At 40.5% G+C, this 12,077-nt stretch overlaps 1 protein-coding gene across 2 annotated transcripts; it reads right to left on the reverse strand.

The window, feature by feature from the left end:
- Window positions 1–7,670: 7,670 nt before the first annotated feature.
- LOC105043220 (WUSCHEL-related homeobox 9) lies at window positions 7,671–11,722 on the reverse strand. Of its 2 annotated transcripts, none has more exons than XM_073252694.1 (5): window positions 11,498–11,722; window positions 10,396–10,778; window positions 9,027–9,815; window positions 7,974–8,179; window positions 7,671–7,883 (listed from the first exon to the last, which is right to left on the reverse strand). In XM_073252694.1, the coding sequence occupies exons 2-5, from the start codon at window positions 10,526–10,528 to the stop codon at window positions 7,878–7,880; spliced, it is 1,134 nt and encodes a 377-aa protein (XP_073108795.1). In that variant the 5' UTR covers window positions 10,529–10,778; window positions 11,498–11,722; the 3' UTR covers window positions 7,671–7,877. The 2 variants fall into 2 exon arrangements, with proteins under 2 accessions (XP_073108795.1, XP_010918996.1); XM_010920694.4 differs by having other exon boundaries at window positions 7,675–7,883; window positions 9,027–9,806; window positions 11,498–11,720.
- Between the last annotated feature and the right edge of the window lie 355 nt (window positions 11,723–12,077).

The following is a 12,077-nucleotide window of genomic DNA, read 5'->3' on the forward strand; positions in this document are numbered from 1 at the left end:
ATTTAATATAATATAAAAAATATCCTGAATGATATCAAATATTCTAAATAAAAATATAAATATTTAAAAATATTTAAAAAATATTTTATTTTATTTTATTATTTTATTCTATTTATTTTATATATATTTTAAATTTATGTTAATTTTGAGATATAAAAAAATATATTTTTTAAAATTATATTTCTTAAGTCATCCATCGTAACTATAAAAATGATATTTTGAACATGTGATAACATGATTTATTATCATATCGAACATACTATCACAGTCATCCACCTATTGATCAATGACTCTTTTCGAAGCCTAAGAAATCATCTATCTTCCAACGGAGAAAGAAATTTTATAATAAAATTTAAACAAGAAAGGCTTATGATACAGGCATCCATTTATTAATAGACCTTATCACCAAATTTATGTTTTATCAAAGAGATAAAAATCGATCACGAGCCAAATTCTGCATTATCAAAAAAATATAAAAAAAATATAAAAAACATAACAAATCGGATCCAAGATAGAATAATATTCTTCTATGAAATTTTATAATATGAAGAGGTCATTTCATGTCAGTTCCAAAAAAAAAAAGAATAAAGGTATGTAAAACTAACGGTGATTAGAGACCCAGTGTTCAAAACTCTCTGACCACGGACGAGCCCTTCGGTCCCATCCATGGCGATGGTCCTCACCATGTTCTCCCCCAGATGCTACGCGACCTCCAGAACCTGGGGGATCGAGTTGTCGAGCACCTCGAGAGCCGTTAAGATCGGCGGCAGCCCCTTATCGAATCGGACGTCCACAATAGCGCCGATCACCTGGCACACGCTGCCTATCGCACCAGCACCGGTGAACTCATCGGTGATCTTGCCGTTGGGGCAGCCGATGGCCTTCGCGGGCGATGATGGGGACGGGGGGGCCTTCATTGCCGCGGCCGTGGCATCTCGATGGTGTGAGAGAGGAGGAAGCCGGCGGGGGAGGGGCGGGAGATGGGGGAAAGGTAAGAGCTCCAGGGGTTCGGGAAGGCGGATTTGGATTTTGAGGAGCGACGGAGGGAGGAGCGGAGGAGGGAGGAGAGGACCCGACGGGAGGCTATTGCCGGAACAGGGGGCTAGAGTCTCGGAGCTAGGCTTTTGTTTGATTTTTTTTTTCACATCGATGGAACCAGTCAAACTCTCCAATCCACTCCCCCAAAATATAAAATATATTATCTCTATATTGCTGCCACGTGGTGGATGGAGACTTCTGTATTGAGATATATATGTATATATATGTATATATATATATGTATATATATGTATATATATATATGTATATATATATGTATATATATATATATGTATATATATGTATATATATATATGTATATATATGTATATATATATATGTATATATATATATATATATGTATGTATTAGATATATTAGATGTGTAACCCGAACTTGTGGATCTCTCCATGAAGCTGTAGAGTGTACAACCTATGTCTTCACACCACTCATACCTCGCTTGTTTCAAGTTAATACTATGCTATACTCTATCCGGTAGTTTTTGTAAAATTGGACGTGTTTATGAAATAAATGAACGATGAATTGTTCATGCGAAAACTCTAATCCTAACTCCTAAGAGAAATTCCTAAATGAATCTTGAAACTCCCACGATCTATCAGTGCTGTAACGAACTACGCCCAACCCATATCATCTGGCCCAAACCAAGTCCACAGACTTCACCTTTGTGTCCTTGTTAGAGTGGTTGACCGTCGGCCCGTCTCGGCCCACCGACAGACCTTATGTCCCAACCCTCAGGCACTCGACGATCCACTCGGCCAGATTTCTCGGTCGCCGGAAGTCGGAAAGACCCGGCGGGCCTCCTACTCGGCGGTCTCCGGTCGCCGATCCCCAAAACCCTTTTCCTCCCCTCCGCCATCCTATCTTCTTTACCCTTCCGACTCCTCCGCCGCTGCTCCCGCCTTGGCCGGCGCCACCGCCACCGCCGCCACTCGGAGCTCGCTCGATCCGAGCAGGCTCCGCAGCGTGGCCGTGATAGCCCACATCGATCATGGGAAGACCACGCTCATGGACCGACACCTCCACCAGTGGGGCGCCGACATCCCCCCACGAGCGGGCCCTCGACTCCATCGGCCTCGAGGTGCGTGCCGCGCATCATCATCGCTTCCACGGCAAGAAACCACAAGCACTGGTTCTTGAGAAGCAGCGATGCTGCTTCTTTAAATTCCCCAGAACCGGAGGAAGTTCGATTTCTCGGCCAAGAATCTTGTTTTCGAGTTCAATGTACGATAACCTTTGAACTTGATGACTTTAATTAGTTCTGAAGTCAATTCATCAAACAGATTGTTTCTATATGGTGACACCGGATATATTTTATGTCTTTTAAGTTACTTAGATTTCCTGGAGGGATGATGAACTCAACATGAACGATACCCCTGGCCATGATGTATTTTGGGTTGAAGTAAGTGAACTTGTTGGATCCCTCTGAATTGCTTGTGGATACAAATATCGATATATTTCTTGAACCTAGCAACTGGTTGCTATTTATATGTGGTTTTAGTGCATTGGTCGAACGGGTTGTTGGAATGGTCCCTTTGCACGAACAAAGTTTGTTCTTTCGAAATCTTTTTAAGTATGGGCTGCGTCCAATTCTCCTCCTGAATTAAGTCGATAGACCTTCGTTTGGATTTAAAATGGGATATGATATCGCGATGATATATGAAAAAGTAATTGGGTGCAAAGTAATGCCTTGATCACCAGTTGCTGGACTGTGGCTTCTGTAGGTAAGTCAATGTGGCCTTAATGAAGGTGTGTGCTAAAAAATTCTAAGTGGAAAAAGTAGGGTATGTCTGCGAGGTTTTGCATGCATTACATTTGTGCAATTTTTGAGCTTCACATTCAAGGCAAGAGATTGCTGCAGGATCTGGGAAATTTGTCCTCAAGAAGATAAGCTGCTGTTCGGAAGATCTCCATATGCACAAAAGAGGGGAATGAAAGGGTATTAGGACGGTCACGAAATAAAGCAAAAAAGAGGGGAATGAAAGGGTATTTAGGTGGGATTGAGTAGTTGGGTTTGTATTGGTTTTAATACAGAAAAGGAAGAAAGTAGCCTCTGCTATTTTTATTTATTTCCCCAGAAAGACTCCTTTTTTATATAATAAGAGGAACAATGTGATGTTTCTACAAGCAGGCCTACGTATTCTTTTAAAACTAAAGTTTTTATTTGCTGTTTTTTCATTTAAACTATGATTTCTTTTTCATTTCTCATTATGCCACAGTGCATAGAAATGGAAATCTACTTAACTGACCAGTTGCTACCGTCCCTAACAGTTCTGAATTGGATTTGGTTTTACTTTTAAGCCCACAATAAGCAGTTACTATATAACAAAAGGACAAGCCTCAGCTCCCAACATTTGGCCATGTATAGAGCCCAAAGCACACCAAAGCGAAGCTTCTCTACCCACTCTTCTAACTAACATAACATCATATTTAGGAATGAGACAATGAGTTTTTGAGGGTAAGGAATAGCTTTTTGGACTGTTAAACAACAACTTACACAAATGTATGTTATTATTCCCTTTTAATATGAGCTGCCATTTGATGTGCATCAGCATGACATTGGAGGGATAAATCTGTGTTCGTTATCCGTATCATCATGAAGTATATCGACATCATACAGTTCCTTTTGAAATGCACATTAGACATTCAATTCCACCTACCACACATAAGCAATCTTGATGCATTAATTCAGTGGCTAGCATGGTCTCATCATATGGATGAGCCGTCGAGTGGATCCAGATTGTAGTCAATAATTGAATGGCCCTAAATGGAGCAATTAATTAGATGGTGAGAAATTCCTATAGGTTGAGACTCCATTATTAAATGTATATTTGCATATAGCAGTTATCTCGAAGAAGGAAGGGTATTGAACCGTCAAGTGCAAAACTCTTGGTGCTTGGAAGAGTGCAAGGTCTTCTTTGTACAAATCATACAGAAATTTTTTGTGCATCACGGGCAGTGTAAAAAATTTATATTGAGTACACTACTTTATGTGATTGGTTCATGCAGTCATCATTTTTTAATGTACATTTAATGTCTGCAGTTTCACTTTTTCGTTTAAAAATTTTATATGACGAAAATATTCCTATCATTTGAGAAAAGTTATGACATCCTGTGGCATATTATGATTTTCTATATGCAGGATGTTATAATATAGTCCAGAAAATTATTACATCCAGTGCATATTACGATATTCTATATCAAATTATGACTTTCTGCATGTAGGATGTCATAATATGGTCCAGAATATCATAATATAAAAGGAGTATTTTTGTCCAATCACTTTTAAATGCGCATTTAATGTCTGCAGCTTTACTTTTTTATTTAAAAATTTTGAATGACGAAAATGTTCTGATTCTTTAGAAAAAATTATGAGAGTTTGCATTATATTATGATATCCTGTGATCAAAATTATGATTTTCTGGATACAGAATGTCATAATATGGATATAGGATATCATAATTTTTTCAAAGAATAGGGGCATCTTCGTTATTCAAAATTTTAAACAAAAAAGTAAAGTCATAGAACTTAAATGCACACTGAAAAATAGTAACTATGTGGACCAAGCAGACAAGATAATACGCTCCACATCAAATTTTCTGCACCGCTCGTGATGCACAAAGAATTTCTCTAAACTATATTATAGTGGTACAAACACACACAATGGAGGGAATGTTTTGACGTTTCAAAGCACCATTTTTATAATAATAATTTCCCCCTTTCCCCGATAGAAAAGCTAGAAAATGACACCAACCAGGACATTGGAGCAATGATGGATATATAATAAAGAAGAAACCATGAAACAATAAGTAATGGCTAAAAGGCAGACTAATAGTCAGTAGTTCAACTTTCGGATCAAATAGGAATAATTAAGGGTGTTTAGGGCAAAAAAACAAAGCAGAAATTAATTTTATAAAAAATTTTGAAAGTGTCACAATATCAAAAGATTTTAAAGAAACTAATTTAAGTAGTATCTTTTTGGAGATATCCGATAAAATTGAAACTAAAGTAAGTAATCAACTAAAATTCGTCAGTATATGTACATAGAACGGTGACACACAGCATGACAACATTTGTGCAGAAGGATGGGCATTTAAGTACTTATATTAGGGGGCAGAGGCTAGGTAGACCTGATCATGTGAGGGGATTGTTCATTATTTTAGCATTGCATATCTATACACTAATGCTTATAAGGATGGGGGAGGTAAGAATTCTTTAATTCTTATTCGTGCAGTTATTTAAAAATTTCACTAGTTTTTCTTAAAAATCAAGCATGACATGTTTCCAGTAAAGCCGATCATGGGTCGGATTTAAAGACAGAAAATATCAAATTTAGATAAATTTGATCCAACATCTCATTAAAAATGAATATAATCCAGGCTCAAAATTCGTCCCATGATCAGCTCTAGTTGCAGGCTTTTTTGTTTTTTTTTTTTTTTTGGTGTTTTGGATTTTTTTTGGATATATACATCTCCATCTTTGAATTTCAAATTTATGGGACAAGAAATTTTAATGCGGATGTAAAAATAAATGAGTTGTAAGGGCGCATGCAAAACATTGGTCCCATTAGGGGCAACGAGCCCTTGACTACCGGCAGGTGCAGGACCAAAGGAAGTAGAGGGCAGCGTTTAAGACGCTAGGAGGAAGTGGGTCTGGCGGTCTAGGAGCCTATCGGACATTGTTCAGGCCTAAGACGCGACATTATAGTCCTACATTATACCCTACAACTTTTGACGACAAACGTACCATTCTGAGGGGTTTGTCAGTCAAACCGCCGTTTGGTCTGCTGAAAAACTTTCTGCCACCCTCTTAATGTGGAACTGTAGGTGACTTCCTGTAAGTTTTTGTTCATGTGTCTCTGTACGCAGACTATAGGGTATAGACTACAGAGGTCTCATAATGTTATGCATGAATTCGAAAGCATAGATGAGAGGTTGATAGCATAGGCAAAGTTTAGGCCCTATCCTACTGTGGAGTGCCACAGCCCACAAGCATACACAACTCAATCACCTATCTGATGTGGCAGGAGAGGAATTTGTGCAATTTACGGGGCTGGCCATTTGTGTGGCACCACATCAGGGCCATTTTGGATGGATAACTGAGCATAATGTAGAAGTTTCAGGGTAATTATCTAATGGGAGAGTGAATATCTGGAATATCTTAGAGACAGCTTTCTTAAGATTCCGGCAATGCGAAACCTTGATAGATATCAGGTTCCACATACGTACAACACAATATAAAAATCTCATTGTAAGACACTTAGGATGTACTTCATTTTTCTAGTCTTCTCTAGGTTTTGATACGCTTGGCAAAGTCAGGTTTCTAACAATAATCAACTTGGTTTGTGCCAATGTTTGATTCGAGAGCACGGATCCGATATGGTGTGCAGGAATCATCGCAGAATGCTGTGTAATTCTGGATGGCTGCCATTAAGAGATATGGCCATCAAACAAGATAGTCCACGAGCATGCACTGTGTCGTCCATATGAGTGCGTTGTTTGATGGATATCCATTTTTTGATGGCGGCTACCCAGGGATATAACGGTAGATACTAGTTGTTGGTTGGAAGCCTCAAATGAATGGACTCATGAGTTAAACAGGAATTGGCACAAAGAAAGTGGAGATTGAAGTTGAGATTTTTTTTTTTCCAGAGTTCATGAAGGGGGTATTAATTGCGTGGACATGAGATTATTGGGATGCCGAAAGTCACTTTTAGATTCCTTTTGGGCGCTCGATCACTCTTGACAATCTTGTTAAGGGACCGAAGCAGATATGGATGAGATAACAGCTCATATTTGCTGAGATGAAAGGGAGAGGAGGATACAACTACGATCCTCAGGAAGGGAAAGAAGAATTAACACTTGGCACGTTCGACTCAATGTTCTAAGGAAAAGAATAAAGAAGCCATGACTGTAGTATTGCATAATAGCCTGGACTGGGAGTATAATTCATAGTTAGCAGGCTAATGTATTTGCCTTTCAACACGTACATCATTTCAATAATTCCTGCTAGTATTATCAGTCAAAATCTGCTACTAACAGTCATTTAATTAACAAGTATTTAACACCGGCTATTTAAATTAATGCCAAGTATTTAAAGGAGGCAAAGTTCGCGTGTAATTGGGAAGCATTGCAGCAAAGCGAATGACGGGAACATCCAAGGATCATCTAATTTAGTGAAATTAGATTAGTCTATATCATTTTAGGCATTACTTTTGGTATTTAATGATTTTTATAGGACACTTTATAAAATGGTCAAAATATCTAGAATATCAGCTAATATGTTAGGATTTAATTCAAATAACATCGCCAGATCCAATGAGAGACTGCGTTTCATTGGGAAGCTTTAACACCCGCTCCTTTATTTTATTGCCGTCTTATGTTTAGGCCGGTGCACGTTTAGAATTTCATTTGAGTAGCCGTAAAACTTTCACAATAGAGTGCAAGTACAATGACGGTCAATTCATAAAATTTTCCTCATTAAAACCAACATAAACGTATATCTAAACCACGATGATAACCGTGTAAATACTAACTATTTATATGTCCAGGTTTGATGCTCCACCAATACCATTGCTTCTGCTCCCAAGTCATGTTAATTAATTAGTATATATGCCAAAACATCGATCCAAGTCCACCAGTCACATCACAATACCGAATATATATATAGAAAAGGTCATATATATAGTCCATATAAAAGCTATAAGAAAAAAGTACAATACATCAGAAGAAATACTAAGCGATATTGAAAAACACCAGAAGTTTAAACTAGTAAGCGCAATCACCAACTTGGCAAATCTCCTCCCAGCTCCTTGCCATTCTCCTAAACCTGCACAACGGAAATAAATAAGTAAATAAATAAACAAATAAGGAAATAAGCTACTCAGAGAAAAGGCAGAGATCAGAGAGAGAGAGAGACCAGATAGTATGATGCACCGTGCTGAAGGGGCTGGAGGGTGACACCCCACTCGTCGGTAAGGACGGGGTGGCCGGAGGAGTGGAGGAGGACGGCCTCCTCCCCAAACGCTTCCCTCACATTGAGTGGGCCCGTCCCCACCTCGAACTCCACCTCGTTTATGAACACCGTCGCCCTCGTCGCTACACCACCTCCGGCCCCTCCCACCCCTGCGGTGTCAAACCAAACAGTCCACAAGCAGCAGTAGTTGAAAGTTGAAACTTAACTATGAAAATAGATTGATTCAAATAAAATAAATATGCTAACTATTACGTGCCTATCTTATCTTTAAGGAAGAACTTTTAGCCCTTACATGCACACGTCCAATCTAGGTAACAGCGCCCTAATGTGAAGACTAAGGGGTGGAGTGGAGGAAGAAGACTACCGTCCTCTCTATCTTGTCGACAACGTACGCATGTAAACCTCTCTCGAGAATCTCCATGACGTGACCACACACTACGGTAACTGTGATAGGTTCCCTTTGATCAATCGCCTCAATCATAGTTCCCCAAAGCATTTTCCTTACTTTCCTTTGTCTCGCTCTATTTATGTCCCTTCTTACCCATTTATTATATATTTCATGACTTCTCCGGTTCTCAAGTGATCTTTAAACCAACTCATTCAACGAGGCTTTCTTCACAAGCAATTCCTTGGGGCTCTCCAGAGCCCCATCCATGACCGGATATCTCTTGGGCGGTCAGACGAGCGGGGCCCGCGTGAGAATGGGACGTGTCAGGCAGTGAGGGCCATGGTAATAGATCAACTCCCAGTTTTGGGAGCATGTATCACGGGGACATACCTGCACCCTACTTTCTATTTTCATGTGCGTTATAGATATAAAACAAAAGTTTGGAACTCCAACTTCGAACCGAACAACACTGAGATCCCAATGACATGACTTTGAATAGATTGAAGGAAAGAAAGATGATGGATCCAGATAGACAAGAGTGAAGAGAAGACATCATATTCAATTTAACCAAAGAGAGACGCATCAGGAGTTTCATTAATTTCACATACCTTGTAACTCAGTGATAGGACTAGCAACGCCAACATTAGCGGCAGCACCAACTGTGGTTGCACCACCACTAACACCCACTGCACAGCCAACACTTGCAACAGCAGCACTAGTAGCAGCTCCAACACCAAAGCTATGGTGCAATTGCATCGTAGTCTTAGCCTCATCTTCACCACTCTTGCAGCCCTCCTGTCCCAAGAGCTCGCTCCACAGGCCTGAACGGACGCAGGTCCTTTGCTCAGGTGCACCCACGGTCCAGGTCACGTCTGGCGCCGGCGGGATGCAGTAGGTTTGTGGGCCCTGGAGAAAAAAAGGCTCTCCGCCGAACTCCATTGGGACATGAAAGTGAAGTTGGTTCACTGCCAACGACATGCTTGCCGGCACGTCTGTCACGCCGGAGAGTCCAGTTATCGATGCCAGTGAAGGGATGGTCTTATCGGACCCTGAAGACCGGTCGGAAGATGGGGAGGATGAGGAGGTGGCGGTGGTGGCCGGTGCCGAGGTGGTGGGTGGAGAGGGAGCGGTGCTGGCTGACCGGGGATGAGGGCGGGAAGACTGGAGGTGGCGGTGCTTGTGCTTGCTTCGGGACTTGCGGTTCTGGAACCAATAGAAGACGTTGGCATCACCGACCTGACCATACTCTTGCAGCTGGGCTCGAATCTTTCGAATCTCATCGCGTGGTGGGTTCACCATGCCTGAGTTGAAGATGGCCTCCAAGATGCGAATTTGCTCAGGCTTCGGATTCCACCTTGGCTTTGGCTCCGGGCTACGCTCTTCACAACCTGGCATTGCTATACTTGTTTTGTTAGTGGCTGAAAAACCCTAACCCTAATTATGGACTTCAAACGTGGAACTAACGGATACAGATAACAACTATGTGGAAAAAAAAAATAATTTAGATAAAGAAGTCCTTATAATTGCATCGTGATTAGTTTGCAAGGCATCTCTCTCTGTGCGCGTGTTTGTGCTCAGTTGGCAGTACTTGAGGCAAAAATCTATTTGGATGATGAGATAATGACTTCTTAATACAAAAAGTGCATATGATATGAACTATAAAATTTTCAGTATACTCATCAAATGATAAGTTAGTTATCAAGAATCCAAGACGACGACGTATTAAAAGCAAGAAAGAGCAGAAGTATAAGGATATATAACGATTAACTTTAAAGCTCCACATGAATCTGACAAGAAAGAAAGGTAGGTATCCTCCCGAAAGCACAGCCATCATTCATTGATAACAAATGCAATCATCTCAAGCTTCCAAAGGTAAAACAGATGTCAGGATGCCTTTCCCAGAAAACAGATAAAAGGGTAGCATGCTAGCAAAGCCCAACAACCATAGAAGGATAGGAAAAAAAAAAAAAATTATACCTGATGTGTAAGAAGTCTTCTGGCAGCCACCTGATAATAGGGAGGATGTATTGATGTCGTGCTGCCATTGGCTGTGGGTGTTGCAAGGCTTGGACTTGAACAAGCTAGGCCAGTGCCTGTTGGAAGAGGCCATGATGATACTGTTGATAAGATTATGATGATGTTGGTGGTGGCGGTGGAGGAAGTGTGGGGGGAAACAGAGGCTGATCTGAACCAGGCAGGCAGTGAGAAATGGTAGAGAGAACACGGAGAGAACTTTTTATGGGGGATCTATCTACCCATCTATGTATCTATTAAAATCATTCGCTTTCTGGTACTGGAACCTCCCACTCTTGGAGGCGGAAAGAAAGCCCCCCTCTTCTTATAATAGCCTCCACCTACCCCTGCATTCATTTTATCAAAAATTAATAACAAATAAGTTCTTTATGCATTGATATAAAAAGAAGGAACAGTTGCTTCCCACATCCCAAAGAAAACAAACAAAACCCATTAAACTACAACAAGAAACTCCTGTGAAGCAAAGCCCAAGAATATAAATAAAACAAGGAAGTGAAAGGTATGGGAGGTGAAGGGAAAGGAAAGAAGAGGGTGGTACTCTCCCATACTTCCCTTGCACTGCATCGAAGCCCAAATACTGATGCCGACTACTCAAAGTACGCTGCAATTCCCTCGAATGCCAAGCAAAGAGACAAGGAAAAGCCCATCTGCTGGGGCTTTATTAGTACTACCATCAGTGGAAGTAAAGAAAAAGCGCTTTTCCGTATGCCGCAGGGGGATGGAGATGGTAGTGTAGAGAGAGAGAGAGAGAGAGCAATTTAATGGAGTAATGCAAACCTGGGGATTGGTATTCACAATAACAGTGGAGAAGGAAATTTGAAAAAAAATGCAATTACAACATTACAAGCAACAAGAGAACAATGGAAAAAAGTGCTTCCGTTCTATCAGCTCAGAAAACAAACTACAAAGTTCATCCAAAAATGGTGATCGATGACAACCCTAATATCACAAATTTTTGTTAGAAAAATAGACTTAACTATCAAGTTATGCAATTAAAGAGAACAATTAATTCCTATCTCTTAACAAAAGACTTTTTTTACAGAACCTTATTGCTGATTTCTGGATCATAAGTGTAAGCTCCTCGGTCGCTTTGGATACAGAGAGAAAGGTAAGCCGGAGATGGGAGGGCTGGCCGAGGAGCTACGGACTGAGAGCTAGCTTTTGGTTGAGTGAGGACTTTATCCGTATATCTCTGCCAGCTTTCTCTTGTTTGGCTTTTTGTACCAAGAGGATCTATCTCATCGGCTGGGGGTTCGCTTTGGCTTGGTGGCCCGCAGGGGGCATTAAATGCGAAGAAGAGCAGGAGGAGCTATAATTGTGGGATTATTCTAATGGAAAAGGTTGTTGCGGGAATAAATGGCGGGGGGGTGGTGAGGGTGTTTGGAAAGTCAAGAAGGCACGAAAAGGGACTTTGATTGGAAAATGGTGTCGGGGTGTAGTAATTGCAGGTTTGGGTTATTTCGGGACGGTAAGGTTCCCTTGGATTGACTCGAGGGGTCTCCTTTTCCCCCCGCACCTTCTTTTTTTTTTCTTTTTTTTAAAAAAAAAACTCATAGAAAAGAATATGATTTCTTTATAAATTATCAAAAATAACAATTACAATAAAAATAAAAATAAATTTATTA

The sequence above is a fragment of the Elaeis guineensis genome, chromosome 2 (assembly GCF_000442705.2).
Source record: "Elaeis guineensis isolate ETL-2024a chromosome 2, EG11, whole genome shotgun sequence".
Taxonomy (NCBI): Eukaryota; Viridiplantae; Streptophyta; class Magnoliopsida; order Arecales; family Arecaceae; genus Elaeis; species Elaeis guineensis.